Consider the following 27,694-nt stretch of genomic DNA (forward strand, 5'->3'; position numbering starts at 1 on the left):
TTGACTTCTCCCCCCCCCCGACCCCTCCCTCTCGGCCTGGGATGCCACCACCGCCTCCTCGTCCCCAAGGTGGCATCCCCACAAGGGCGCCTCCCTCCCTCTTGCCCACCCAGGGGTCCTGCCCCTCCTCCCCTCCCCCTCCCCTCCAGGTACTGCCACGCCTCCCTCCTCCTGCCCCCCCAACACCTCCATCATCCCTCCCTCTGTCCCCATCAGAGGGGTCAGGAGGGCAGGGGTCAGGGGAGGGTCACAGGGTCGCAGCCCCCATCTGTCCAGGCCATTCGGGAGACTCAGCTCCACTTGGAGAAAGGTGGCCACCTGCTTTGTTGGCTCAAAAAGCCCAAAGTGTTTCACCACTCATGGAGTTGGCCTTCTTCAGGGGATGCACTGGACAGGCAAAGGCAATTCCAAGAACAATGGCAACCTTATTCCACAGAACATGGTCCATAGACAGATCTTTGCCCAGGAATTTCTGGAATTGTATAATTCACTCCCCAAAGAAATGGGCCTTGAAGGAAAGAGACCTGCGGACTCTCCTGCCTGAAGATTCATATTGAGATTCCTGGAGTCAGGAAGGAGGAGAAAGGAAGACCCAGGGTTTCTCTGATTCACTTACCTGACACAATCCTCCTAGATGTCACCTGTCATATCTTCACCATAAGCTTCATGTCAGGCATTGTATAGCCAAATTTTCATTGAACTCTGCAGGCCCCAGAGATTTCTTTTGGGCTTGTGGCACTCCTCCAGGACCCAGAAACCCATCTCTGGCATGGGATGTTGTGTATCTCTCATCCTTTTATTGGCCAGATTTGAAGGTGCTGCCAGTTGAAATGAATATTTGAAGGAACAATCCCTAATATGAAGACTCTTGTGAAGATATGGCAGTAAACTGAGGCTGGATCTTCAGTGCCATACAATGCAGTCTGTATTGTGTTAAATAGTCAGTGTAAACCCATATAATGCCCTTTGAACTGCACCGAACTGCATAGTATGGGTCTACACTGACTCTGTGTGTGTGTGTGTGTGTGTGTGTATTAGTCCAAACTGCATTGTTTGGCAGTGTAGATCCAGCCATAGGAAACATTTGGGGTGACCGAGTCAGGTCTTCAGAGGAAGCCTTGGCTCCTCTCTTCCTCTCCTGAGCCTTGACTTGGGGTAAACATCTCTGAGGACAAGGTCTCTGGTTCTCTTGGCTGAATGGTCCATTTTTGTCGAGAGTGTCTTATACCATCCCAGATTTTTCTGTGACCACTTCAGGCTTGCCCTTGTTCATATATTAAATGGAAGTATAGGTTGCATACCTGTAGCCATATTTCTTCAAGTGGTAGTCTGTGAAATGCGCACATATGGGTTTTCATTGCACCGGTGTAACTGTTCGGAACATCGTTAGCATTGAAACATTTTGGCTGATGACAAGGAGGGTGAAGGAGCACGACGCGGAGGAGTTTGAACTGGAGAAGTTGGGTGCTGAATTGGGGAGACTGAACCGCTACTAGAGCGGCTGGGGATAAAAACAACAATTTTTGTTGTTGGAGGGCTTTGTCATTTTCTGCTGTATTTTTGGCAAGCTCCTTTTGTAGACTCGCTAGTGAGCATGCTTCCTGCTGTAATGCTTTGGCTAGTGCTTGTTCACCCATAGAGAGCATGTCCAAGTAGAGGGCAATCTTGCGCCACAAAAGGTTTTGGTATACACTCGTATAGACGCCATAGCGTGCCATGCATGCAAAGAGGCAAGCTGAAGAGTAAAACTTTTTGGCCATGGCGTCAAGCTTCTTCCCTTCTCTATCAGAAATGGAGGTTTGATTTCTTTGGGCCGGGTGCAATTGAGCTCCAGTGACTATTGAGTTAGGTTTGGATTGTTTAGCCAGCCAAGAAGTTGAAGAGAGATCCATTTGATAAAACCCTCCTGCGCTTTTGGGAGTCTCTGGGACCAGCGATGGAGACACTCCAGGTGTCTTGATTATTTGGAGTAAATAGGGTAGTGGAGGCAAAACTGTAGAAGTGGAAGTCTGCTGTTCTGAAGACGGGAAGCAAGGGTCTCCCACTACTGCTGTGGGCTGCGTGGTAGGTAGATTGAGAGCACGTGCCAACCTAATAAGGAGGGCTGAGAAGTTCTTAAATTCCTCTGAGGGGAGAGGATCAGGTTCTGGGTTCCCATGCGGCTCATTTGCTGGGGTCACGGTTTCCCCTGCATCAGAGTCAGATTGTTTGTGGTCATCCTCCTCTTCCCATTGGGGAGAACAAAGATTGACTGTCGCTGGAGCCATCAGAGTTTGGCCCGCTGCAGGTCAGTGTGGGGTGTCCTCTTTGTGGAGGCAGGGGGGGGGGGGACTGTAGCCGATGGGGCTGATGGACACCTCGCCCCAGACTCAGGTTACGGTGTCCTGTCCCAATAGCAGTTTGCATAGTGATATCTCCCATATTGGGGGGGGGGGGGGGAGGGGTATGGAAAATAGCCATAATCTATGGGTCGTAGGCGCTTGGGGCAGGTGAACGTGACCATGAATAGAAATGGAATGCCTTGGATGGGCTGCAAGGGCACGAGGACCAAGAATCCACAGACAGCAAACACTGTTGGTACCGTGGGGATCGGTTTCCCTCCTGGTGGCGGCATCCACTGATGCCTGCCTCTCACTTTCAGGACCGAGAGGGTTAGGTGGCGTTCCCTGTGGTCCTGGGGCCTCGGTCCCAAGGGGGAGGCTCATCCCCTGGTCTGTCTCCCTGAGTGTCGCACTTGCAGGCGACTGGGTAGGAGGCAGGGTTTCAGGGATGACGCCCGAGTTTTCCTGATGGTGCTGCTGCTCACACTCATCCAGCTCCATCCAAAACTCTGCAGGAGTCAGGTGGGATGGCCCCTCCAATGAGGAGGAGGGAAGCAAAGCCTCCCGTTTGGGGAAGCTCTCCATTCAGACGAGGAGGGCTCAAAGGCCACATGCCAGTGAGTTGCCTTCTTTTTTTGATCTTCTTTTGAGCGTCTTTAGACCTCGTCCCTGACTGGGGCTATTCAGGAGCTTTTGCTCTCTGCTGTCTGCCAAGGCTCCAGCTACTAGAAGAGGTTCCTACAGCTGCCGATCGCAGCGGGAAAAAGGAACTAAGGCTCAGCCCCACCCACGGGTTATATACTCATCAGGGAGTGTGGACGGGGCCTTCGCTAAAATGTTGCAATGCTAAAGCTCTAGAATGTTCTGAACAGTTGCACAGTTGCCATGAAAATCCACATGTGCACATTTTACAGACTTCATGGAGAGGATTGCCTTTGTATTTTCCAGTGGAACGCCCGAGGAAGGCCGACCCATTTGCGGCTGTCAGTGGCCTTTACAAACCTATGAAGCAGGTGGCCATTCCTCCTCCCCTGGCAATGGGACAAGGGCCTCCTTGGGGACTCTTGCCCCCCCCACCTGCCCCCTTCCTCACCTGGACGCACCTGGACGGAGGCCTGGCTGCTGGGGAGGAGGAGGAGGAGGAGGAGGAGGGGCAGCGCTCCCCACTGACTCTGCCCTGCCGTTCTTGCAGGACCGCTCTGGACGGAGGATCCGAGGGACAGTGACCACCGAGGGACCCTGACCGCCGAGGGACCCTTAAGGACGAAGGATTCTGACCATCGAGGGACATTAACCTCAAGGGAGCTTGACCACCGAGGGACCCTGACCGCCGAGGGATCCTTAACAACAAAGGACCCTGACCATCGAGGGACATTAACTTCAAGGGAGCTTGACCACCGAGGGACCCTGACCGGCGAGGGACGCTTAAGAGTGAAGGACCCTGACCACCGAGGGACATTAACCTCGAGAGACCCTGACTGGCACCTGCAAGAATAGGAGAGAGAAGACAGGACTTCCATAGATTTGGGGGTTTTTTTGCTTTGTTGTAATTTAGTATATTGTAATTGTGTTGTTGTGCAGGAGAGGATCCCACTCCACTGTGAAAGCGCTGCTCTTCCCCTTTGGCCGCTCTGGCTGCCTCCTGTGGATCCGGGGCTGGCCGTGGAGGGAGGCCCAGGCCACTCTGGCGGATGGGGGGTTTCCAAGGGCCCCCTCCCTCCTCTGCAAACCCCAGGACCCACAGCCTAGCGCCGGAGGGGAAGAACTGCCCTTGAACAGCGCGATTGGAGAAGCCCCCCACTCTCGGTTTATTGTAATTTAGTATGATATAATAGTCTAGTCCAAAATAGTATTATTTAATAATAACTGATTAGAATAAATGTACCTCTTTGTTTTTAATTGGCCGCTTTTCTTGGATTCCTTTGGGGAGGGAGACCCAAGCCACCCAGGGCTTGCCACTCAGGCCTCATCCACACTGACCCTTTCATGCAGGTTGAACTGCATATGAGGCTGGGTCTATCCTGACCTCTATCCCATATTAACTGGGATTCATACTGGATTATATGACAGTGTAGACGAGGCCTAAGAGGAAGAAGTGGGAGAAGATGATAATGCTGCCATGGAGGCTGGGTCTACACTGGCCTCTATTCCAGGATCTGATCCCGGATTATCTTCCTCAAAATGGATTATATGCGTCTACACTGCCAGATAATCTGGCTATGTAGATCCAACACAGGTCTGCATTGATCACATAATACAGTTCAAACTGCATGAAATGCACAGTGTAGATCAGGCTATCCTCATCACACTAGAGAATGAATCCGCTTAATATCCAGTTTTTGCCTCCTACAGAATTCTGGGGTTTATAGTTTCGTGAGGCTGTTAAAGTCTCCTCCCTAAACTACAAAGCCCAGAATTCTGCAGGAGGCAGCAACCAGATTTAAAGTGGATTCATTCTCTAGTGTGATGAAGTATGTATTGCACTGCCATATAACCCAGTTTCAGAATGCATTTTAACTGTGGTTCAAACTAGATTCTATGGCAGTGTAGATGGAGCCATAGTTCTCTCTGTTGTATAGGCTTTTTAACCAGGGTTGTCGTGTTGGGCAACACTGATGTAAATTGTGATTTAATATTGTATTCTTCTATAGTCTGTTTTGTAACCAAGTGTATAATATCTGCTCTACAGGTTTAAACATCTGTGTTTAGAATAAATGTCCCCCTTTCATTTGAATTTGGCGCTTTCCTTGCATTCCTTTGGGGAGGGAGACCCAAACCGCCCAGGACCCGCAACTCAGGCATCATCCGCACGGATCCTTTCGTGAAGGTAGAACTACATTGTATGGTGAGTGCAGGCTCATCCACATTTCTCTGCACTGACCATATAATCCAGTTCAAACGGCATGAAATGGGCAGTGTGAAATGGAGCCCTAAACCTCATTTGCACTGCCATATAATCCAGTTTCAGAATTCTGATTAACTGCACTTCAAAATGGATTCTGTGGCAGTGTAGACGGGGCCTAAGAGGAAGAAGTGAGATATGCTGACAATGCTGCCATGTAGACTGGATCTACACTGCCCTCTATCCCAGGATCTGGTCCCAGATTTTCTGCTTTAAACTGGATTATATGAGTCTACACTGCCAGATAATCCAGGATAAGAAGATAATCTGGGATCATATCCTAGGATAAGGGGCAGTGTGGAAAGGACCATAGTTGGTGCAAATGTGTGTGTCTAGTTAAGATCATATGATGGTATGATTATGATGGCATGGCTATGACAATAAAATTTGTTATGTTTCTTCAAGAACAACTATTTGTGTGAGTGTGTGTTTGTGTGTTTTCAAATGCTTTCCTGGGGGATCTGCTCCTTGAGGAAATCTAAAAGTGTGGATAGCAGCGAATCCTGTTCTTAGTAGTCTGCAAGCGGAAAATGTGTCAAGAGTGTGAAGCTGCAGCAAAAGAGGCCAATGTGATTCTAGGCTGGTGTCTCGATGGAGGGGAGTCACAGCCCCCTTCTGTTCTGCTTTGGTCCGAAACTCACCTGGGATCATCCTGTGTCCATTTCTGGAGACCACAATCCAAGAAGGAGAGGGACAGGCAGAAGGGTCCAGAGAAGGAAGGGCCACCAAAAGGGTCAAAGGTCCAGAAGTCATGAATCCCTCTGAGGAGCCGATGAGTACATTTCGCTTGAAGAAGAGGAGGCCGAGAGAAGGGTCATTGGAGCCATGTTTCAACATACTAAGGGAGGCCCCACTGAGGAGACTGGGACACAACAGAGCAAGGGATTCAAATGGCAGGAAAAGAGATTCCACCTGAAGAATCAGAGAAACCTATTAGCAGTAAGAGCCGCTCAACAGAGGAATAGGATGCTTCCCTTGGAAAGTGTGTTTCAGGAGGTGACTGCATTGGAGAGGGGTCCAGTGAGGCCAGTGTTGGGAAAGAGGCCTCAGCCATGAAAAGACCTTCGAGTTGGGAGAGGCCCCAAGAACCGCCTCAGTCCAACCCCCTTCTGCTGACAGGCAGGAAGACACCATCCAATCCCTCCTGACAAGAGGCCCTTCCAGCCTGTGCTTAGAAACCCTCCAGACTACCGGACTCCCAGGCCACCATATTCCACGGCAAATCTGTCCTACGAAGCCCCGCCACAGAATGTACTTGTCAAACACAGTACCCCATACTCTGATGAATTATAGTTCTCCACGGACACCAAAGCTGGGGTGAAAATTGCTGGAAGAAACATTAACAACCTCAGATATGCAGATGACACCACTCTGATGGCCGAAAGCGAGGAGGAGCTGAGGAGCCTTCTAATCAAGGTGAAAGAAGAAAGCGCAAAAGCCGGGTTGCAGCTAAACGTCAAAAAAACCAAGATTATGGCAACAAGAATGATTGATAACTGGAAAATAGAGGGAGAAAATGTGGAGGCCGTGACAGACTTTGTATTTCTAGGTGCAAAGATTGCTGCAGATGCAGACTGTGGCCAGGAAATCAGAAGACGCTTACTTCTTGGGAGGAGAGCAATGTCCAATCTCGATAAAATAGTAAAGAGCAGAGACATCACACTGGCAACAAAGATCCGCATAGTCAAAGCCATGGTATTCCCTGTAGTCACATACGGATGTGAGAGCTGGACCTTAGGGAAGGCTGAGCGAAGGAAGATGGATGCTTTTGAGCTGTGGTGTTGGAGGAAAGTTCTGAGAGTGCCTTGGACTGCAAGAAGATCCAACCAGTCCATCCTCCAGGAAATAAAGCCCGACTGCTCACTGGAGGGAAGGATACTAGAGACAAAGTTGAAGTACTTTGGCTACATCATGAGGAGACAGCAAAGCCTAGAGAAGACAATTACGCTGGGGAAAGTGGAAGGTAGAAGGAAGAGGGGCCGACCAAGGGCAAGATGGATGGATGGCATCCTTGAAGTGACTGGACTGAGCTTGAAGGAGCTGGGGGTGGTGACGGCCGACAGGGAGCTCTGGCGTGGGCTGGTCCGTGAGGTCACGAAGAGTCGGAGACGACTGAACGAATGAACAACAACAAAGGACAACAAAATAAATTATTTTTTCCCCTTCTCCACAAGACTCCTGCGGCACAAAGATAACGCAGATCAGTGGACAGGCCAGCAGCCACAACCCAGAAGTGTATTTTGTTTTTGCTTTATTTCAAGACCTGCAGATATGCATCAGCGCACATGCGGACCAGATCTGCAGCAGAAAACCTCATCTGAGGACATGGTTTCCCAACCCTTTAATACAGTGGTTCTCAACCTTCCTCATGCCCCGACCCCTTAATACAGTTCTCATGTTGTGGTGACCCCTAACCATAACAGTTTTTAACCACAACACAGTTTTTAACCATAACCATAACATTATTTTTGTTGCCACTTCAGAACTGTAATTTTACTCCTGTTACAAATCGTAACGCAAATATCTGATTTGCTAGATGTATTTTCATTCACTGGACCAAATTTGGCACAAATACCTGATGCACCCAAATTTGAATACTGGTGGGGTTGGGGGAGGTTGATGTTGTCAGTTGGGATTTATAGTTCACCTACAATCCAGGAGCATTTTGAACTCCACCAAGGATGGAATTGAACTTGGCACACAGAACTTCCATGACCAACAGAAAATACTGGAAGGGTATGGTGGGCTTTGACCTTGAGTTTGGGAGTTGTAGTTCACCTACATCCAGAGAGCACTGTGGACTCCAACAATGATAGATCTGGACCTAACTTGGCACGAATGCTCAATATGCCCAAATGTGAACACTGGTGGAGTTTGGGGGAAATAGACTTCACCATCTGGGTGTTATGGTTGCTGGGGTGTATAGTTCACCTAGAGTCAAAGAGCACCTTGAACCCAACCAACAATAAAATTGGGCCAAATTTCCCACACAAAACCCCCATTACCAACAGAAAATACTGTGTTTTCTGATGGTCTTTGGCAACCCCTCTGATACCCCCTCGCGACCCCCCCAGGGGTCCCGACCCACAGGTTGAGAAACACTGCTTTAATAAAATGTATCCTTTCTTGTAATTCTTTGACTATCTTATATCCTTTGCTCCCTGCTTTACCTTTATATGTATGAAATCTATATTACCGGTAGATTTAAAATGAAATTCATGGATATAGGATGGGTGACACCTGGCATGTGAAAGGGATCATAGGATCAGGGGTCTTAGTAGACCACAAACTGAACATAAGTCAAGTGTGATGTGGCAACGACTAGGCTTGCACAAGAATTTGGTCCATGGCCAACAAGTTTTCTCTGCATGCCATGGAAGGAGCTGGGCACCCACTTTGCGGCTAGGTCCTTCCTCTGCCCCCCTTCTTTGCTAGGCAGCCAAGAAGAGACATGGCTTACAGAAGGCCTTTTAATATTGGCCTTTCACAACAACCAAGTTGTATAGGCCTGAACTAGATGTGGGGTTGCCTTTGAAGACTGCTCGGAAACTACAATTAGTCCAGCGAGAAGCAGCCAGATTGCTCACTGGAGCGATGTACAGGGAGCACACCACCGCCCTGCTACATCAGCTCCACTGGCTGCCGATCCAATTCCGAGCACAATTCAAAGTGCTGGTTTTAACCTACAAAACCCTATACGGTTCCGGCCCAGTGTATTTGTCCGAACGGATCTCCCTCTACGTCCCACCTCGGAGTTTAAGATCATCTGGGGAGGCCCTGCTCTCGACCCCGCCTCTATCTCAAGCGAGGCTGGCGGGGACGAGGAGCAGGGCCTTCTCGGTGGTGGCCCCTCACCTATGGAACTCACTCCCCGGGGAGATCAGATCAGCGACCTCCCTTCTGTCGTTCAGAAAAAAACTGAAGACCTGGATCTGGGACCAAGCTTTTGGACATTCTGGCAGCTAAAATAAGGACCCATTGATGAGCAGGAATTGTTGGAATGAATGGACATTTCGGAACTCTGAATTTCACTGTGCATGAAATTGTTTTTATTATATTATGTAGTGATGTGTTTTAATGCTGCTAAATGTTTATACTGTTTTATATATGCTGTATATTTTGACAGGCATCGAATTTGTGCCTTTGTTTGTAAGCCGCCCTGAGTCCCCCCTCGGGGGTGAGAAGGGCGGGGTATAAGTAACTGCAATAAATAAATAATAAATAAATAGACTAAGGGAAGTCATAGTCCCACTCTATTCTGCTTTGGTCAGACCTCATCTGCAATACTGTGTCCAGTTCTGGGCACCACAATTCAAGGATATTGGCAAGATGGAAGATGTCCAGAGAAGGGAGACCAAAATGGTCAAAGGTCTGGAGGCCGAGCCTGATGAGGAACATCTGAGGGAGCTGAATATATTTAAGCTTGGGGAAAAGAAGGCTGAGAGCGAACATTTGAAAGGGTGACACATTGAGGATGGGCCAAGTTTGTTTTTTCTGCTGCGCTGGAGACTAGGAAATGGAACAATGGATTCAAACTGCAGATAAAAAGATTCCATCTCAATATTTGGAATAACTGTTTGACAGTGGGTGGTAAGAGCTGTTTGACAGTGGAATAGGCTGCCTCTGAGCATGGTCTTCACTGGTGGTTAAGCAAAGGCTAGATGGCCATCTGTTGGAGGTGCTTTGATTGCATGGAAGGGGGTTGGACTGGATGGTTATTGTCACTTCCCATTCTATGATTCTTTGTGAACCATCCATGCCATAGTTACCTCTAGATTGGATTACTGCAATGCACTCTACGTGGGGCTACCCTTGAAGACGGTCCGGAAACTACAACTTGTCCAATGTTCGGCGGCCAGATTAATAATGGGGCGAATTACAGGGAGCGGTCAACCCACTGTTTAAGCTCCATTGACTGATGTTTATTTTCCGGTCCCAATTCAAGGTACAGGTCATCACCTATAAAGGAGCTCTCGGTGGCGCAGTGGGTTAAACCCCTGTGCTGGCTGGAATGTGTCCAGAGGAGGGCGACTAAAATGATCAAGGGTCTGGAGAACAAGCCCTATGAGGAGCGGCTTAGGGAACTGGGCATGTTTAGCCTGAAGAAGAGAAGGCTGAGAGGAGATATGATAGCCATGTATAAATATGTGAGAGGAAGCCACAGGGAGGAGGGAGCAAGCTTGTTTTCTGCTTCCTTGGAGACTAGGACGCGGAACAATGGCTTCAAACTACAAGAGAGGAGATTCCATCTGAACATTAGGAAGAACTTCCTGACTGTGAGAGCCGTTCAGCAGTGGAACTCTCTGCCCCGGAATGTGGTGGAGGCTCCTTCTTTGGAAGCTTTTAAGCAGAGGCTGGATGGCCATTTGTCAGGGGTGATTTGAATGCAATATTCCTGCTTCTTGGCAGGGGGTTGGACTGGATGGCCCATGAGGTTTCTTCCAACTCTTTGATTCTATGACTGAAGACCGACAGGTCGCAGGTTCGAATCCGGGGAGTGGTGGATGAGCTCCCTCTATCAACTCCAGCTCCTCATGCGGGGACAGGAGAGAAGCCTCCCACAAGGATGATAAAACATCAAATCATCCGGGCGTCCCCTGGGCAACGTCCTTGCAGACGGCCAATTCTCTCACACCAGAAGCGACTTGCAGTTTCTCAAGTCGCTCCTGACATGACAAAAAACAAACAACAAACCTATAAAGCCCTAAATGGTTTGGGACCCACCTACCTTCGTGACTATATCTCCATGAACCTGCCCGATCCCTCCGATCCTTGGGGGAGGCTCTCCTTTCACCCCTACCGTTATATCAGGCCCGCCTTGTTGGAACAAGGGAGAAAGCCTTTGCCTCAGTGGCTCCCCTACTATATAATACATTGCCCGGTGAAATTAAGCGAGCCCCCTCTTTAGAAAGTTTTAAGAAAAATCTCAAAACTTGGCTCTTCCACTGTGCTTTTGGAGATTAACCATATCTCATATTGCTGTTATCCCTCAACATCCGTCATTAGTGCATACCTCTGCCCCTTCTGTACGAAGGTCCTTTTCGACCCCATTCTGGAAGAGTTTCTCCCTCACAAACAATCTGTTCCATCGCTGTCTCACCCCGTGTTTTTAGCCTTAGTATTTTATTCTATACATGCGGCCCACTCACTGTTCTGCACTATGAATAATTTTATTGTAATTTTATATTATTTGTTGTATTCTTATGTTTTATGTAATTTATCATGTTGTTTGTGTTTTGATTTCATTTATTATATTGCGTTGTTGGGCTTGGCCGGGAGGGCCTTCGCACAATTAAAACTTGTGCGCCAACTGCATGACCACATCTCCGTATATGAACCCACACGATTCCTCCGTTCATCTGGAGAGGCCCTGCTCATGATCCCAACTGCGTCGCAAGCACGTTTGGTGGGGACGAGGGACAGGGCCTTCTCTGTGGTAGCCCCCCGACTGGAACTCTCCCCAAGGACATCAGACAAGCCCCAATGTTGGCAGTCTTTAGGAAGAGCTTGAAGACGTGGCTGTTCCAGTGTGCCTTTCCAGAATAGGAAACTCCCAGCATCATGTCCCAAAAGCACTTTACTAGAGATTTAAGATTGCCTGCATATTGCACCTACCTCTAAAATCCTTACATTTCACCTGTCATGTCCAGCACTTTTAATTTTAGTCATTACACTTGGCCCGGCCCTAGTTTTAAATGTGTCATGATGTATTGTTTTTAACGTTTTATTGTTATTGCTTTAATGTTTATTGGTTTGCTTTATGAGTTTTATTGTTGTATTTGTTATGCTGTTGTTTTATTGAGGGCCTTGGCCTTTGTAAGCCGCATCGAGTCCTTCGGGAGATGTTAGCGGGGTACAAATAAAGATAATAATAATAATAATAATAATAATAATAATTCTGATTTTTTTTAATAAAAAATTCTTAACCTTCTGACATTTTTGTACAAATTTTGTACAAATCCCAATTAGCAAAATCATTCATTAGACTGAATCCCACAGATTTAGATGTTTTCCAAAGGTCCCTTGCAGCTTGCTCCATGATTCTTCTCCAGTTTATTGGCATGACTGAAGTCCACTATCAGGGGAAACTCTCCCCTCACTTATATCATTGACTCTTCGGTGGTTTATAATGAGCTCTGCAGCGTTCATTAAATACCTAAGACATCAAATAAGAAACACAGAGAGAGGGACAGTTAGTGCGGTAACAGCACCTATTCATCAAAACTTTCTGAGTAGCTCACCCTAGAGGTAAACTTGATTACATATAAAACTGATTTACATGCTCAGAGAAAGCCCATATTATTTTCCCCAAAGGAACTACACCCCTCCCCTTGGATACCCAATTCCATAGATGCTCACATCTCATTATATACAATAGTGTTGCAAAATGGTTCTCTATATATAAAACTAGCCATCCCCTGCCACACATTGCTGTGGCCCAGTCTGATGATCTGGAAAATAAAGTAATGAGAAAGTGATGGTTTGTAATATATGTAATTCCTTTATGCTTGTGAGTAAACAGTATTTCTTGTTGTTTCTTTGTCAGTGTTGATGTGGAGATTGTTTGGTTTGCCTACTCTGGATCATGGAACATATAATTGTCCTTCTTTAAGGGTCCCTTTCAAATCTATGATACTATATCTCTCTGTGTGTGTACCTTCTATCTATCTATCTATCTATCTATCTGTCTGTCTGTCTGTCTGTCTGTCTGTCTGTCTATCTATCTATCTATCTATCTATCTATATCTATGGCTTTGATTACGTTTTCTTGCCCTGGTGAAGGGAGTTGGACTGGATGGCCTTAAGTATTTTCTGTTGCTCGTGGGGGTTCTGTGTGGGAAGTTTGCCCCAATTCTGTCATTGGTGGTGTTCAGAATGCTCTTTGATTGTAGGTGAACTATAAATCCCAGGAACTACAACTCCGAAACTCAAGGTCTATTTCCCCCAAACTCCATCTGTGTTCATATTTAGGCATATTGAGTATTTGTGCCATGTTTGGTCCACATCCATCACTGTTTGAGTCCACAGCGCTATCTGGATGTAGGTGAACTACAACTCCCAAACTCAAGGTCAATGCCCACCAAACCTTTCTACTGTTTTCTGTTGGTCATGGGAGTCCTATCTGCCAAGATTGCTTCAATTCCATCATTGGTGGAGTTCAAAATGCTCTTTGATTGTAGGTGAACTATAAATCCCAGCAACTACAACTCCCAAATGACAAACTCAATTTTTTTGAGTGAAGGACATACATTGGGTTATTAGGTGTATGTTGTCCAAATTTGGTGTCAATTCCCCCAGTGGTTTTTGAGTACTGTTAATCCCACAAATGAACATTACATTTTTATTTATATAGATGTCAAAATCAAGGAGTTTTTCTGGAAAGGGAGGGATATTTCCAAACTGTGAATAGTGGACTTCGTGAATGCAGAATCAATGGATACAGAGAACAAACTGAATAACTTTTCCAAACACTCCAAATCAAAACAGGCAGGAAAGTGTTCTCACATTAATTGAGAACCTTGATTAGCATTTGATGGCCTGGCAGTACCTGGGGCAATCTTTTGTTGAGAGGTGATTAGATATCCCTGATTGTTTCCTCTCTGTTGTTTTTCTGTTGTTGTTTTAGAGGGTTTTTTTTTAATACTGGTAGCCAGCTTTTAGGTGTGGCTTGTTACTGCCTGGGAAATTCCTTTGTTGAGAGGTGATTAGGTGTACCTGATTGTTTCTTGTCTGGAGTTCCCCTGTGTTTGAGTTTTCTTCTTTATTTACTGTTATAATTTTAGAGTTTTTTTTAATACTGGTAGCCAGATTTTGTTCATTTTCATGGTTTCCTCCTTTCTGCTGAAATTGTCCACATACTTGTGGATTTCAATGGCAGAAATGCTGGACCACTCTAACAACCACCATGTCAGACTACACAGAGAAGCCATTGAAATCCACAATAGAAACAAACAAGGACATCAAATCACCTCTCAACAAAAGATTGCCCAGGCACTGCCAGGCCATCAAATGCTAATCAAGATGGTCAGTTGAAACATTCACACCTAACTCCAACAGACAAGAGTTCTCTGTCCCACCCTGGTCATTCCACAGATATATAAACCCATTTTCCCAGTTCCAACAGACCTCACTACCTCTGAGAATGCTTGCCATAGATGCAGGTGAAACGTCAGGAGAGAATGCCTCTAGAACATGGCCATATAGCCCGAAAAAACCTACAACAACCCAATATTTTCTTGCTATTTGAGTTCATTTTGGATTAGTATATTGCTTCGATTTCCCTCCATCTTTTCTAAAGTATTGTAATCTTAATGTGTTGCAACAAAAATTCAGACAGATGCAAAGTCTTGAATGAAGTGTACCTCCATACCTTCCAGCTTCTATCGTTTACCACTTCTTCAACATTCAGTTCTGATTGCATTAATTTCAACTACAGAAGAGAAGAAAAAAGTATTAGCTGTTTTAGAGATTTTGCAGGATAGATGGATTTATCTTACAGCAGAGAAATGGTGAACAAATCCTTCCCTATCTGACAAAGGCATGTCAAAGCTGAAATCTTCTTCTTGAAAAGTGAAACATAATGAGAGGATTGCTTCTAACTACAAAGGATTTTCCTGTCCTATACCCACCGCTCAGTAAGGGAATCCTTTCATGCAAATGTGCAATTTAATTATATCACTGGCGACCAAACTTGAAAGAGCATGACGACGACGATGAATTTCGCACAATCCCCAACTTATAAACATCAGATTTATCACATACTAACTGTACCCGGCCACGCGTTGCTGTGGCCCTCAGAAAACAGAGGATTTGCAGGCATGAAGCAATCTAGGGAACTCCTCCCACCAAAGGTTTCCTGTTGGCTAGTAGAAGCCAGGCTATTAAGGTGCAAGGTGGTATGGAAAATAAAGTAATGAGAAGCAGCCAATGAAGCTGCAAGGCTTTTCAGTTATATGCATGCTGGCCAAAACACTCAAAAAAGGTTCTTTGAAACAGAGGCTGGGTGGCCATCTGTTGGGGAAGCTTTGAATGTGACTTTCCTGCTTCTTCACAGAATGGGGTTGGCCTGGATGGCCCACCAGGTGTCTCCCAACTCTAGGACTCTCTGATTCTATATTCTTCTCTTTCCTTCACCAGTTTCCCCCTTCCTTCCTTCCTTCCTTCCTTCCTTCCTTCCTTCCTTCCTTCCTTCCTTCCTTCCTTCCTTCCTTCCTTCCTTCCCTGCCTCTTCCCTTCCTCTCCTCTCCCATCCCTGCCTCCTTTCCCTTCCTTCCTCTTTCTTTCCTTCTACCTTTCCTTCCATTCATAATCTTCTCTTCACCAATCCTTTTCTTCCTTTCTTCTCTCCTTTCCCCTCCCCCCTCCTTCCTCTGGGACAGTTTGTAAGGGGTTTTTAAGAGTCTTTGGGGGGGGGGGGTGAAAGGGGGGATGTGGAGCCCAAGTGGGAGAGTTGCTGGCCTTCTCATGGTTCGCATCCTCCCTTCACCCAACCCGGGGGGGGGGGGGGGGGCGTGTACAGCCGCTCCTGCAATAAGGCTTGCCTTGCAATCCTCTGGTCTTGGGGGAAGAGTTGCCTGGTAGCCACGTGGGCCTCATGGAGCTGCTGAGGTGGCTCCAGCTGCTGCCGGGGCTTGCTTCGCCAAGCCCTCACCCCTCCGTTGGGCCAGGCTTTCTCCTTCCTTCCCTCTTTCCTTTCCTCAATCCCTCCCCAAAAGAAAAGAAAAAGGACTCTGCCTTCCTGCATGGAAAGGGACTCCATGGTGAGGCTTCTCTTCCCTCACAACGGTTGGTGCTTCATTCTTCTTGCGCAATGAGGAGAGGAGCTTTTGCGCATGCTCTGTAAGGCATTTTTCTTTTTGGGGAGTTTTTAAGTTTTTAAGTTTTTTTCTTTGAAAGACATAGATCGGATTAGAATGTGTTTTGCTGCCAAATTTGGGGGCAATTCGTCCAGTGGTTTTTGAGTTCTGTTAATCCCACAAACGAACATTACATTTTTATTTATATAGATTCTATTCCTCAGAATGGGTGAGTTTTCTCTCTACCTCACCCTCTTCCAGAATGAGCCGAGATCCACTGGTACATACAGAAACTTTCCTCACTGTTCTTTTGAGAGCAAAACCACTGTCTCAAAAAAGAAATTGATTATGACAGCCTGACTAAGGGAGGCAGAAGACAAACTAGATCTTCCAATTCTAACTCTCCCTGTGAACTTGGAATTTATGAAACTGACAAATGTTCAGTAGCAATATTAATCCAATCAAGATGGAACTTGCTGTCTCAGAACATGATGCAGCCTCTTTCTCTGGATTTATTTATTTGTCGTGTCAGAGCAACCAGTCAATTATATTACATTTCTAACAGAACAAAGCAAACAAACAGACACAATACAACATTTGTGAGTTTGGTAGTTGATTAAATGTCCTTTGACCAGTATCTGGCCACTTGGAGTGCCTCTGGTGTTGCCGCAAGGAGGTCCTCCATGGTGCATGTGGCAGGGCTCAGGTTGCATTGCAGCGGGTGGTCAGTGTTTTGCTCCTCTCCACACTCGCATGTCGAGGATTCCACTTTGTGGCCCCATTTCTTAAGGTTGGCTCTGCATCTCGTGGTGCCAGAGCGCAGTCTGTTCGGCGCCTTCCAAGTCGCCCAGTCCTCTGTGTGTCCAGGGGGGAGTCTCTCATTTGGTATCAGCCATTGGTTGAGGTTCTGGGTTTGAGCCTGCCACTTTTGGACTCTCGCTTGCTGAGGTGTTCCAGCGAGTGTGTCTGTAGATCTTAGAAAACTATTTCTAGATTTAAGTTGTTGACGTGCTGGCTGGTACCCAAAGAGGGGATGAGCTGGAAATGTCTCTGCCTTGGTCCTTTCACTATTGGCTGCTACTTCCCCGCGGCTGTCAGGTGGTGCAATACCGGCTAAGCAGTGTAATTTCTCCAGTGGTGTAGGGCGCAGACACCCCGTGATAATGCAGCATGTCTCATTAAGAGGCACATCCACTGTTTTAGTGTGGTGAGATGTGTTCCACACTGGGCATGCATACTCAGCAGCGGAGTAGCACAGCGCAAGGGCAGATGTCTTCACTGTATCTGGTTGTGATTCCCAGGTTGTGCCAGTCAACTTTCGTATGATATTGTTTCTAGCACCCACTTTTGCTTGATGTTCAGGCAGTGCTTGTAGGTAAGAGCACGATCCAGAGTGACTCCCAGGTATTTGGGTGCGTTGACATTCCAAAAAGATTCCAGAAGTTGAAGATATTAATTCTCATAGGGCCTAATTAATATTATTTTCTGCAACTTGTGAGAGATTGCTATAGAAATTATCACAAATTTTTATATGTAGCAAGATAGTTGGCAATTGGTTTTAGCTTGTTCTCCTTCATGAGACTTTTTAAAAATAATGCTACATCCTCGAGACATTTCTTCTTCCCTTCCTGTGGAATCTTTACTATGTCAACAATTTAAATGGCAGTATTTGGCGCAGTTATTTATCCAGAATCTGGAGTGTGGCAGAAAGGATGCCACTAACAAATAATTATTAAACCACAGAAGGATGTGATGTTACAAATAGGTTTGCAATAACTGATCTCCATTTGTCTCATCTTGGAATAATGATCACATCTTTTTATCATGGCTATGAACTAAGGTTTGTATTTGTTTTCTTTCCCCCTTAGAATGTTATTTCACATATATATCTATATAAATAAAAAAGGTAATGTTGGTTTGTGGGTTTAACATAACTCAAAAAACACTGAACGAATTGACACAAAATTTAGACACAATGCAGCTACTAGGCCAATGAGTGACCATCACTCAGAAAAACACAGCGGAAGGGACTTAAAAGCCAAAAAATCAAAAAGGCACTACAGTGCATGCACAAAACCGACTCCCCTGGCAAACAAAACACACAAAAACATATCCACACTCTCTTCTGGACTACAGCTCCCAGCATCTCCTAGACCCGGCACTTTAGGAGAGAAGGAGGATCCAAATGCACTGCTTCCAAGATGCAAGCTTTCTTCTTGGATTTCTTTGAGAGCATCTCAATCCCTGCATATTTCCAATTTCCTATTTCTGGACTGCAACTCCCAGCAATCCTCCATCTAGGTAAGATATATACGAGAGGTATTTTTTAAGTAAGGTCCGTTTTGTTGTAGACACTAGTAGTTCGCGCGCATACCGCAATGAGCGCGTGCGTCGTGTACCGGCATGCCTCGGGAACAACTGTGCTCAGTTTCCGCTCTGTAGCTAACCTGTACGGTTCTGTTCTGTGCTTTAAAAATGTTTAAGACTATCAACTCACCCGCTGCATGTGAGGTTCGCTCAGTGATACTGTTTTTGTCAGCAAGGAACCTGCCTGCTGCAGAAATACATTGACAAATTTGTGAAGTGTATGGTGATACCATTATGAGTGAAAGCAAAGTGCGTAAGTGGGTACGACAATTCAAAGATGGCCGTGACAACGTCCATGATGAGGACCATTCTGGTCGCCCTTCTTTGATTACAGACGATTTGGTGGCGGCAAGTTTTTATGAAGAGGGTATTTTAAAATTGGTTCAGAGGTATGATAAGTGTTTGAACAAACTTGGCAACTATGTCAAAAATAGAGTGAAGTATGTACTTTCTGAAAATAAATTTAGTTTTTTGAAATAAACTTCCGTTGTGTACTTATGTTCCAACAGACCTTACTTTAAAAATACCCCTCGTAGATTAGATAGAGATAGATAGTAGGTAGATAAATCAATCAGGATGACTGCTAGGAGTTGCAGTCCAAGAATAGGTAGAGAAGGAAGAAAGGTGAGAAAGAAAAAGAGAGGAAAATGAAGGAAGGAAAGAGGTAGAGAAGGAAGGAAGGAGAGAAGGAAAGAGGGAGGAGGGAGGGAAGGAAGGAGAGAAAGAGGGAGGGAAGATTGGCCACAGCAATGTATGATGGGTACAGCTAGTATATAATATAAAGTTATTTTGCATATAAGAATACAGAAACTCAGTATATAACTCTGATACTCACCTTTGTCTGTTCTTTCCTGAGCCTTTTTAATAAGGTTATGTCCTCCAGAGATTTCTTCCTCTCTTCTTGCAAAGTCTTTACTACATTAGATGTTTGGGCAATACAGCTTTTGATTATTCTGTCTCTACTTTCATGAGCCTCTGACAGCTAAAGAAATAATGATAAAGAACACACAAAAATATGTAAACAATGCAATCAAATTAGAAATTCATTAAAATAAAAGAATAGTTAAAGGTGAATTGGACTTAAAATCCAATTCACAGACTATGAATGCTGAAGAGATTTTGTAGCACTTTAAAGACTGAGAGAAATAATAAATATATATATATATTTAAAATGAAGACCAAGAGAATGATGTTGGTAGCATGAACCTCAAATGGAAATGGAAGAAAAAAATAGCACTCTGTTCACTTTCTGTAAGAGGATGAACGGGTGGCTTCAGACATACTGCTATTTCTGATACCTCAGGATTTACAGTTAATTATTATAAATGTACTATGGAAATTGATAAGGGAGGTCTGCAAAGCAAAAGGCTACTGTGTCAAACACTCCTAATAAGCTACCTTTGCAATCAACAGCCAGTGAACAAATAAATGAACAAATACAGTATGACAAAATACACTTAGTCCTGATTGAACTGTTTGGGGCTTTACGTCAGCTGTGTTTTTCATAGAATCACAGAATCAAAGAGTTGGAAGAGACCTCATGGGCCATCCAGTCCAATCCCCTGCCAAGAAGCACGAATATTGCATTCAAATCACCCCTGACAGATGGCCATCCAGCCTCTGTTTAAAAGTTTCCAAAGAAGGAGGCTCCACCACACTCCAGGGCAGAGAGTTCCACTGCTGAACGGCTCTTACAGTCAGGAAGTTCTTCCTCATGTTCAGATGGAATCTCCTTTCTTGTAGTTTGAAGCCATTGTTTCGTGTCCTAGTCTCCAAGGAAGCAGAAAACAAGCTTGCTCTCTCCTCCCTGTGGCTTCCTCTCACATATTTATACATGGGTATACATGGAAACTATGCTTCTACTAATGCAGGCTGAGATAGCATTTGCCTTTTTTGTTGCAGCATCACGTTGCTGGCTGAGTATGCATGCCCAGTGTGGATCACATCTCACCATGCTAAACAGTAGAAGTGGCTCTTAATGAAACATGCCGCATTATCATGGGGTGTCTGCACCATACACCACTGGAGAAATTACACTGTTTAGCCAGTATTGCACCACCTGACATCTGCCAGGAAGTAGCAGCCAATAGTGAAAGACCAAGGCAGTGACATCTCTAGCTCATCCCCTGTTTGGGTATCAGCCAGCATGTCAACGACTTAAATCAAGACATAGTTTTCTAAGATCTACAGAGACACTCGCTGGAGAGTCCAAAAGTGTCAGGCTCAAACCCAGAACAGCCTACCTGCGTGACCGTATCTCCACATGATCTCTCTGATCATCTGGAGAGGCCCTGCTCACGATCCCACCTGCGTCGCAAGCGTTATTAGTGGGGACGAGGGACAGGGCCTTCTCCGTGGTGGCCCCCTGACTCTGGAACTCTCTCCCCAAGGACATCAGATAAGCCCCAACATTGGCAGTCTTAAGGAAGAGTTTGAAGACGTGGTTGTTACAGTGTGCCTTCCCAGAATAGGAATCTCCTAGTATCATGTCCCAAATGCACTTTACTAGAGATTTAAGATTGTCTGCACACCGCACCTATCTCCAAAAACCTATCCATCTCACCTGTCATGCTCAGCATTTTTAAATTTTTAATCATTACATTTGGCCTGGCCTTAGTTTTAAATGCGTCGTGGTGTTATTGTCTAATGTTTATTGCTATTGTTTTAATGTTTATTGCTTGTTTTATGAGTTTATTGTTGTATTTGTTATGTTGTTGTTTTATTGATGTGTTGGGCCTCGGCCTCTTGTAAGCCGCACCGAGTCCTTCGGGAAATGTTAGCAGGGTATAAATAAAGGTTTTTTATTTTTAATATTATTATTATTATTATTACCTCAATCAATGGCTAATACCAGATGAGAGACTCCCCCCTGGGCACACAGAAGACTGGGCGACTTGGAAGGCGCTGAACAGACTGCGCTCTGGCACCAAGAGATGCGGAGCCAATCTTAAGAAATAGGGCTACAAAGTTGAATCCACGACATGCAAGTGTGGAGAAAAGCAAACCACTGACCACCTGCTGCAATGCAATCTGAGCCCTGCTACATGCACAATGGAGGACCTTCTTATAGTAACACCAGAGGCGCTCCAAGTGGCCAGATACTGGTCAAAGGACATTTAATCAACTACCAAATTTGAAAAATGTGTGCTTTTTTTTATCTGTTTGCTTGTTTTGTTCTGTTAGAAATGTAATACAATGGTATGGTTGCTGATGACACGATAAATAAATAAACTACCAAGCTTGCAAACTTTGTGTTTTGTTTGTTTGTTTGTTAAAAATGCAACGCAACTGTTTGGTCTGCCCCTGACACGATAAATAAATAAATTGCTGGCTCATGTTCAGATATAATTAACAATAATCCCAGTTTTTTTTCACATGTACAGCTGTATTCCTCATCCTGCCCCTGTGGATTTTGTTTATTGTGGCTGAAATTTGCACGCATAATCCCCAACCTCTTAACTATTATTGCAAACAGCGCTTAGGACAATGTAACATATACCTCAAGTTCACAGAAACTATCTCCGAAGCATAAAACGTGTATAAGAACTTATCTTTTAAGGGATATAATATAAGACAGAATGAGCATAAGAACATTGAAATGATATCAGTCAATTATGTTCATCATTACTTTTTGACATGTCAGTTACGGCCTGATAACATATATTTTAAAAGGGGCCTATATGAGAGAAGAACAACAGAGATATTTACCGACTGGTGAAGCTCTTTACAAGTTTGGCGAGCATCAATTTTTCCTACAAAAGATAATGTTGGAACTGTAGTATTTAACTCATGGACTATTCTGTCATCAATTGTTCTCATCACTCTGAGCAATTCCTGTAGAGATAAAATAATAACAGATTTTTAACAGTCTGAGTTACACACATCTAACTTACAAATGACTCATAGTTAAGAACAGGCTGAGACAACAGGAAGTCAGAGAAATGTGTCCCTCAAAAGGGCAATTCACTCCTGAAAGAGTTATCATGGAGAAAAGGTGTCTCCACTGAAGCTTTTTCACCAAACCTTTTTTCCACAACAAGCCAAATTTTCAAGTTCCAATTGGCACAGGAACAGAAAGTGAGGTCAAATCTTCTGAACAGCAAAACAAACGCCACAGGAGTGTAAACTCTTCCCTATGCTATCCAAAGATACACAGGTAATCCAAAATATCTGCTTTGAATTGAAATATCTGCGTCTACACTGCCATATAATCCAGTTCAAATTAGAAAATGTGGGATTTTAAACAGCAGTGTAGAAGGGGCCTCAATTCTTAGACAATATTGTGGGATTTTCTGCCTTGACATTCTGGGGCCCCTTTCTTGTATAAAATCCCATATTATCTGCTTTGTACTGGTTTATATGGCAGTGTGGACTCAGGGCCCTTCGACACAGGCCTATATCCCAGAACATCAAGGCAGAAAATCCCACAATATCTGCTCTGAACTATGTTATCTGAGTCCACACTGCAATATAACCCAGTACAAAGCAGATAATGTGGGGTTTTATTCAGTTGTGAGGAAGGGCCCTCAGATAACCCAGGTCAAAGCAGATATTGTGGATTATCTGCCTTGATATTCTGGGTTACATGGCTGAGTGGAAGGGCCCTGGGAGAAGTGTCTCAATCTGTGTAAAATGACTGAATGTATCGGAATGCTCCTTCTCTGGAGCAGAGGCCGAGGCCCCTTCTACACTGCCATATAATCTTGTATCTGATCATAGAGTTGGAAGAGACCTCGTGGGCCATCCAGTCCAACCTCCTGCCAAGAAGCAGGAAAACTGCATTCAAAGCACCCCCAACAGATGGCCATCCAGCCTCTGTTTAAAAGCTTCCAAAGAAGGAGCCTCCACCACACTCCAGGACAGAGAGTTCCACTGCTGAACGGCTCTCACAGTCAGGAAGTTCTTCCTCGTGTTCAGATGGAATCTCCTTTCTTGTAGTTTGAAGCCATTGTTCTGCATCCTGGTCTCCTGAGAAGCAGAAAACAAGTTTGCTCCCTCCTCCCTGTGGCTTCCTCTCACATATTTATACATGGCTATCATGTCTCCTCTCAGCCTTGAGAACATGCCCAGCTCTTTAAGCCGCTCTTCATAGGGCTTGTTCTCCAGACCCTTGATCATTTGAGTCGCCCTCCTCTGGATACATTCAAGCGTGTCAATATCTCTCTTCAATTGTGGTGCCCAGAACTGGACACAATATTCCAGATGTGGAAGGAAGATTATCTGGGTTGTTGTAGGTTTTTTCGGGCTATATGACCATGGTCTAGAGCAGTGGTTCTCAACCTGGGGTCCCCAGATGTTTTTGGCCTTCAACTCCCAGAAATCCTAACAGCTGGTAAACTGGCTGGGATTTCTGGGTGTTGTAGGCCAAAAACATCTGTGGACCCCAGGTTGAGAACCACTGGTCTAGAGGCATTCTCTCCTGACGTTTCGCCTGCATCTATGGCAAGCATCCTCAGAGGTTGTGAGGTCTGTTGGAACTAGGAAAAGGGTTTATATACCTGTGGATTGACCAGGGTGAGACAAAGAACTCTTGTCTGCTGGAGCTGGGTGTGAATGTTTCAACTGATCATCTTGATTAGCATATAATGGCCTGATAGTGCCTGGAGCCAACTTTTGTTGAGAGGTGATGAGATGTCCTTGTTTGTTTCCTCTCTGTTGTGCTGTTGCAATTTTAGAGTTTTTTTTAATACTGGTGGCCAGATTTTGTTCATTTTCATGGTTTCCACAGGTATGTTGTTCATTCGTTCAGTCGTCTCCGACTCTTTGTGACCTCATGGACCAGCCCACACCAGAGCTCCCTGTCGGCCGTCACCACCCCCAGCTCCTTCAAAGTCAGTCCAGTCACTTCAAGGATGCCATCCATCCATCTTGCCCTTGGTCAGCCCCTTTTCCTTTTACCTTCCACCTTCCCCAGCATCATTGTCTTCTCTAGGCTTTGCTGTCTCCTCATGATGTGGCCAAAGTACTTTATCTTGGCCTCTAATACCCTTCCCTCCAATAAGCAGTCCGATTTTATTTCCTGGAGGATGGACTGGTTGGATCTTCTCGCAGTCCAAGGCACTCTCAGTACTTTCCTCCAGCACCACAGTTCCACAGGTATATAAACCCTTTTTCCTAGTTCCAACAGACCTCACTACCTCTGAGGATGCTTGCCATAGACCTCATGGGTTCAATACACAATAATGTTATATAGTATTTAAAAAACTCTAAAATTGCAACAGCACAACAACAGAGAGGAAACAAACAAGGACATCTCATCACCTCTCAACAAAAGTTGGCTCCAGGCACTATCAGGCCATTATATGCTAATCAAGGTGATCAGTTGAAACATTCACACCCAGCTCCAGCAGACAAGAGTCCTTTGTCTCACCCTGGTCATTCCACAGATATATAAACCCCTTTTCCTAGTTCCAACAGACCCCACTACCTCTGAGGATGCTTGCCATAGATGCAGGCGAAACGTCAGGAGAGAATGCCTTCCACACAGCTGAAAAAAAGACCACATTATCTGCTTTGAAGTGGGACATATGGCAGTGCGGACTCAGATAGAATAATAGAATCAAAGAGTTGGAAGAGACCTCATGGGCCATCCAGTCCAACCCCCTGCCAAGAAGCAGGAATATTGCATTCAAATCACCCCTGACAGATGGCCATCCAGCCTCTGTTTAAAAGCTTCCAAAGAAGGAGCCTCCACCACACTCCGGGGCAGAGAGTTCCACTGCTGAACGGCTCTCACACTCAGGAAGTTCTTCCTCATGTTCAGATGGGATCTCCTCAATTCAAAGCAGATATTGTGGGATTTTCACCTTGATATTCACTTCACTTTATTTCTTAATTAGTCGCTCTCCACCAAGGTGCTCCGAGTGACTTACAATCTAAAATAGCATTTACACAATATTAAAACATTCAACATAAAAGCATTCAACAGTGACTATTTGGCAAATTAGATCTGATTACTCAAATGCACAACCAAACAGCCAAGTCTTGAGTGCCTTTACATAAGGTCGCAACTCCGACATTGCTCTAATGTATGGAGGCAATGAGTTCCACAGAATTGGAGCATAGGTCGAAAAAGCTCTACGCCTTGTAGCTTCCAAATGTGCCTCCCTAGGGCCCGGTACGTATAGGAGATTTTCCTGGGTGGATCGAGGTGACCATTGATGGGGAAAAGGAATGAGGCGGTCCCTAAGATATAAAGGTCCTTGGCCATTTTGAGCTCTAAATGTCAGGATCAGTATCTTGTACGAGATCCGATGTTCTATTGGTAGCCAATGCAGTTTGTTGCAGAATTGGTGTAATATGGGATCTTACAGATGATCCTGCTAGCAGCCTGGCCGCTGCATTTTGGACCATCCAATCTTCTGGGTTGTTGACTACGGAAGGCGTTGCAATAGTCCAATCTTGTGATGACTGTTGCGTGGATTACTGTTGCCAATGCTTCTACCAAAAGGTAGGAGAGAATGCCTCTAGACTATGGCCATACAGCCCAAAAAAACCTACAACAACCCAGTGATTCCAGCCATGAAAGCCTTCGACAATACATTGAAGATTATCTGGTTTGAACTGGATTATCTAGCAGTGTAGACTCAGATAATCCAGTTCAAAGCCGATAATGTGGATTATCTGCTTTGCTATTCTGGCTATAGAGCAGTGTAGAAAGGGCCTGGACATCTGTGGGGCGGATGTGGCTTGTGCCTCCCTGCCTGGCAAGAAGGGGGTTGGCTCGGCTGGCCTTCGGGAGTCCCTTCTAATACTTCTAGGATGTTTGAACTACACGATCCAGGGGTCGGGAGAGGCCACCGACTCCTGTCCCGTGTCCTTATGGCCTCCTCGCTCCGGAGAAACAGCCTCCGGGGCCATACCTGGAATTCAGCAAAGTCCTCACAGTTTGGATGAGAGTTGGGCGCCGCCATATTGGAGAGTCACAACCACAGCCAATCAGCGAGCGCGGCGGCGCAAGAGTAGCTCCTCCCCCCTCGAGATTGAATTGAGGCAGGACGAGGCTGCGGCTTCTGCGCCTGCGCAGGCAAATAGGCGGGAGGAGGTGGCACCACTGAGCTTTAGGTCACTTGTGTCAACTTCCGCCTTTTCCAGGCCTCGAGGGTGAACCACAGGGCACTGAGGCGCATTAAGGGCATGCTTTCATGTGCTTCTGTGGCTGTGGGGATTTCTTGTCAGGCCAAAGCAGTTTGAAGCTGGCTTCAAAGTGTTCTAAATAGTCAGTGTAGAGCACTTGCGTGGCCGCAGGCATCAACTAGCAGGAATGTGTCCAGAGGAGGGTGACTAAAATGATTAAGGGTCTGGAGAACAAGCCCTATGAGGAGCGGCTTAAAGAGCTGGGCATGCTTAGCCTGAAATAGAGAAGGCTGAGAGGAGATATGACAGCCATGTATAAATACATGAGAGGAAGTCACAGGGAGGAGGGAGCAAGCTTGTTTTCTGCTTTAATTTTATCAATATCTGTATGTATTTTTATCCTTTACCATTTTAGCTTGGAAATCATCTAGAGCATCTTGGATGGAGGGTGATTAATAAGTAATTAAATGATGATGATGATGATGATGCTGCCCTGGAGACTAGGACGTGGAGAAATGGCTTCAAACTACAAGAGAGGAAATTCCATCGGAAGCTTCAAATGGTCCAACGCTCGGCAGCCAGGTTGCTGACAGGAGCGGCACTCAGGGAGCACACCACTCCTCTGTTGCGCCAGCTCCACTGGCTGCCAATCTGCTACCGGGCACAATTCAAGGTGCTGGCTTTAGCCTATAAAGCCCTAAACGGTTCCGGCCCTACTTACCTCTCCGAACGCATCTCCACCTATGAACCGACTAGGACATTAAGATCATCTGGGGAGGCCCTGCTCTCGATCCCGCCTGCATCGCAGGCGCGGCTGGCGGGGACGAGGGACAGGGCCTTCTCGGTGGTGGCTCCTCGGCTGTGGAATGCCCTACCTGTGGACATCAGACAGGCCCCCTCGCTGCTGGCGTTCCGGAGGAAGGTCAAGACTTGGCTTTATGAACAAACGTTTGGCTAAATAGTGCAATGGAATACAGGAAGATGGTACAACCGAACATAGGAATTGGTATAAAGGATTATGATTACGGATTATGATTCTGATTTGTTGCTGAGGCGCTACGATTATGATAATGATTGTTTTTTGACCTTGTATGTCTTGTATAATGTGTTTTAATTGCCTGGATATTGTTGTGATAATTTGTATTATGTAAACCGCTTTGAGTCGCCATTTCGGCTGAGAAAAGCGGTATAGAAGTAAAGCAAATAAATAAATAAATAAATAAACATGAGGA

General features: G+C 45.5%; 1 protein-coding gene across 2 annotated transcripts; it reads right to left on the reverse strand.

Annotated features, from left to right (window-relative positions):
* Window positions 1-12,116: 12,116 nt before the first annotated feature.
* MIX23 (mitochondrial matrix import factor 23) lies at window positions 12,117-26,355 on the reverse strand. 2 transcript variants are annotated; one of them, XM_060763369.2, is made up of 5 exons: window positions 26,249-26,355; window positions 22,095-22,220; window positions 19,222-19,368; window positions 14,594-14,653; window positions 12,117-12,379 (listed from the first exon to the last, which is right to left on the reverse strand). In XM_060763369.2, the coding sequence occupies exons 1-5, from the start codon at window positions 26,297-26,299 to the stop codon at window positions 12,329-12,331; spliced, it is 435 nt and encodes a 144-aa protein (XP_060619352.1). In that variant the 5' UTR covers window positions 26,300-26,355; the 3' UTR covers window positions 12,117-12,328. The 2 variants fall into 2 exon arrangements, with proteins under 2 accessions (XP_060619352.1, XP_060619351.1); XM_060763368.2 differs by having other exon boundaries at window positions 14,586-14,653.
* Between the last annotated feature and the right edge of the window lie 1,339 nt (window positions 26,356-27,694).

The sequence above is a fragment of the Anolis sagrei genome, chromosome 2 (genome assembly GCF_037176765.1).
Source record: "Anolis sagrei isolate rAnoSag1 chromosome 2, rAnoSag1.mat, whole genome shotgun sequence".
Lineage (NCBI taxonomy): Eukaryota > Metazoa > Chordata > Lepidosauria > Squamata > Dactyloidae > Anolis > Anolis sagrei.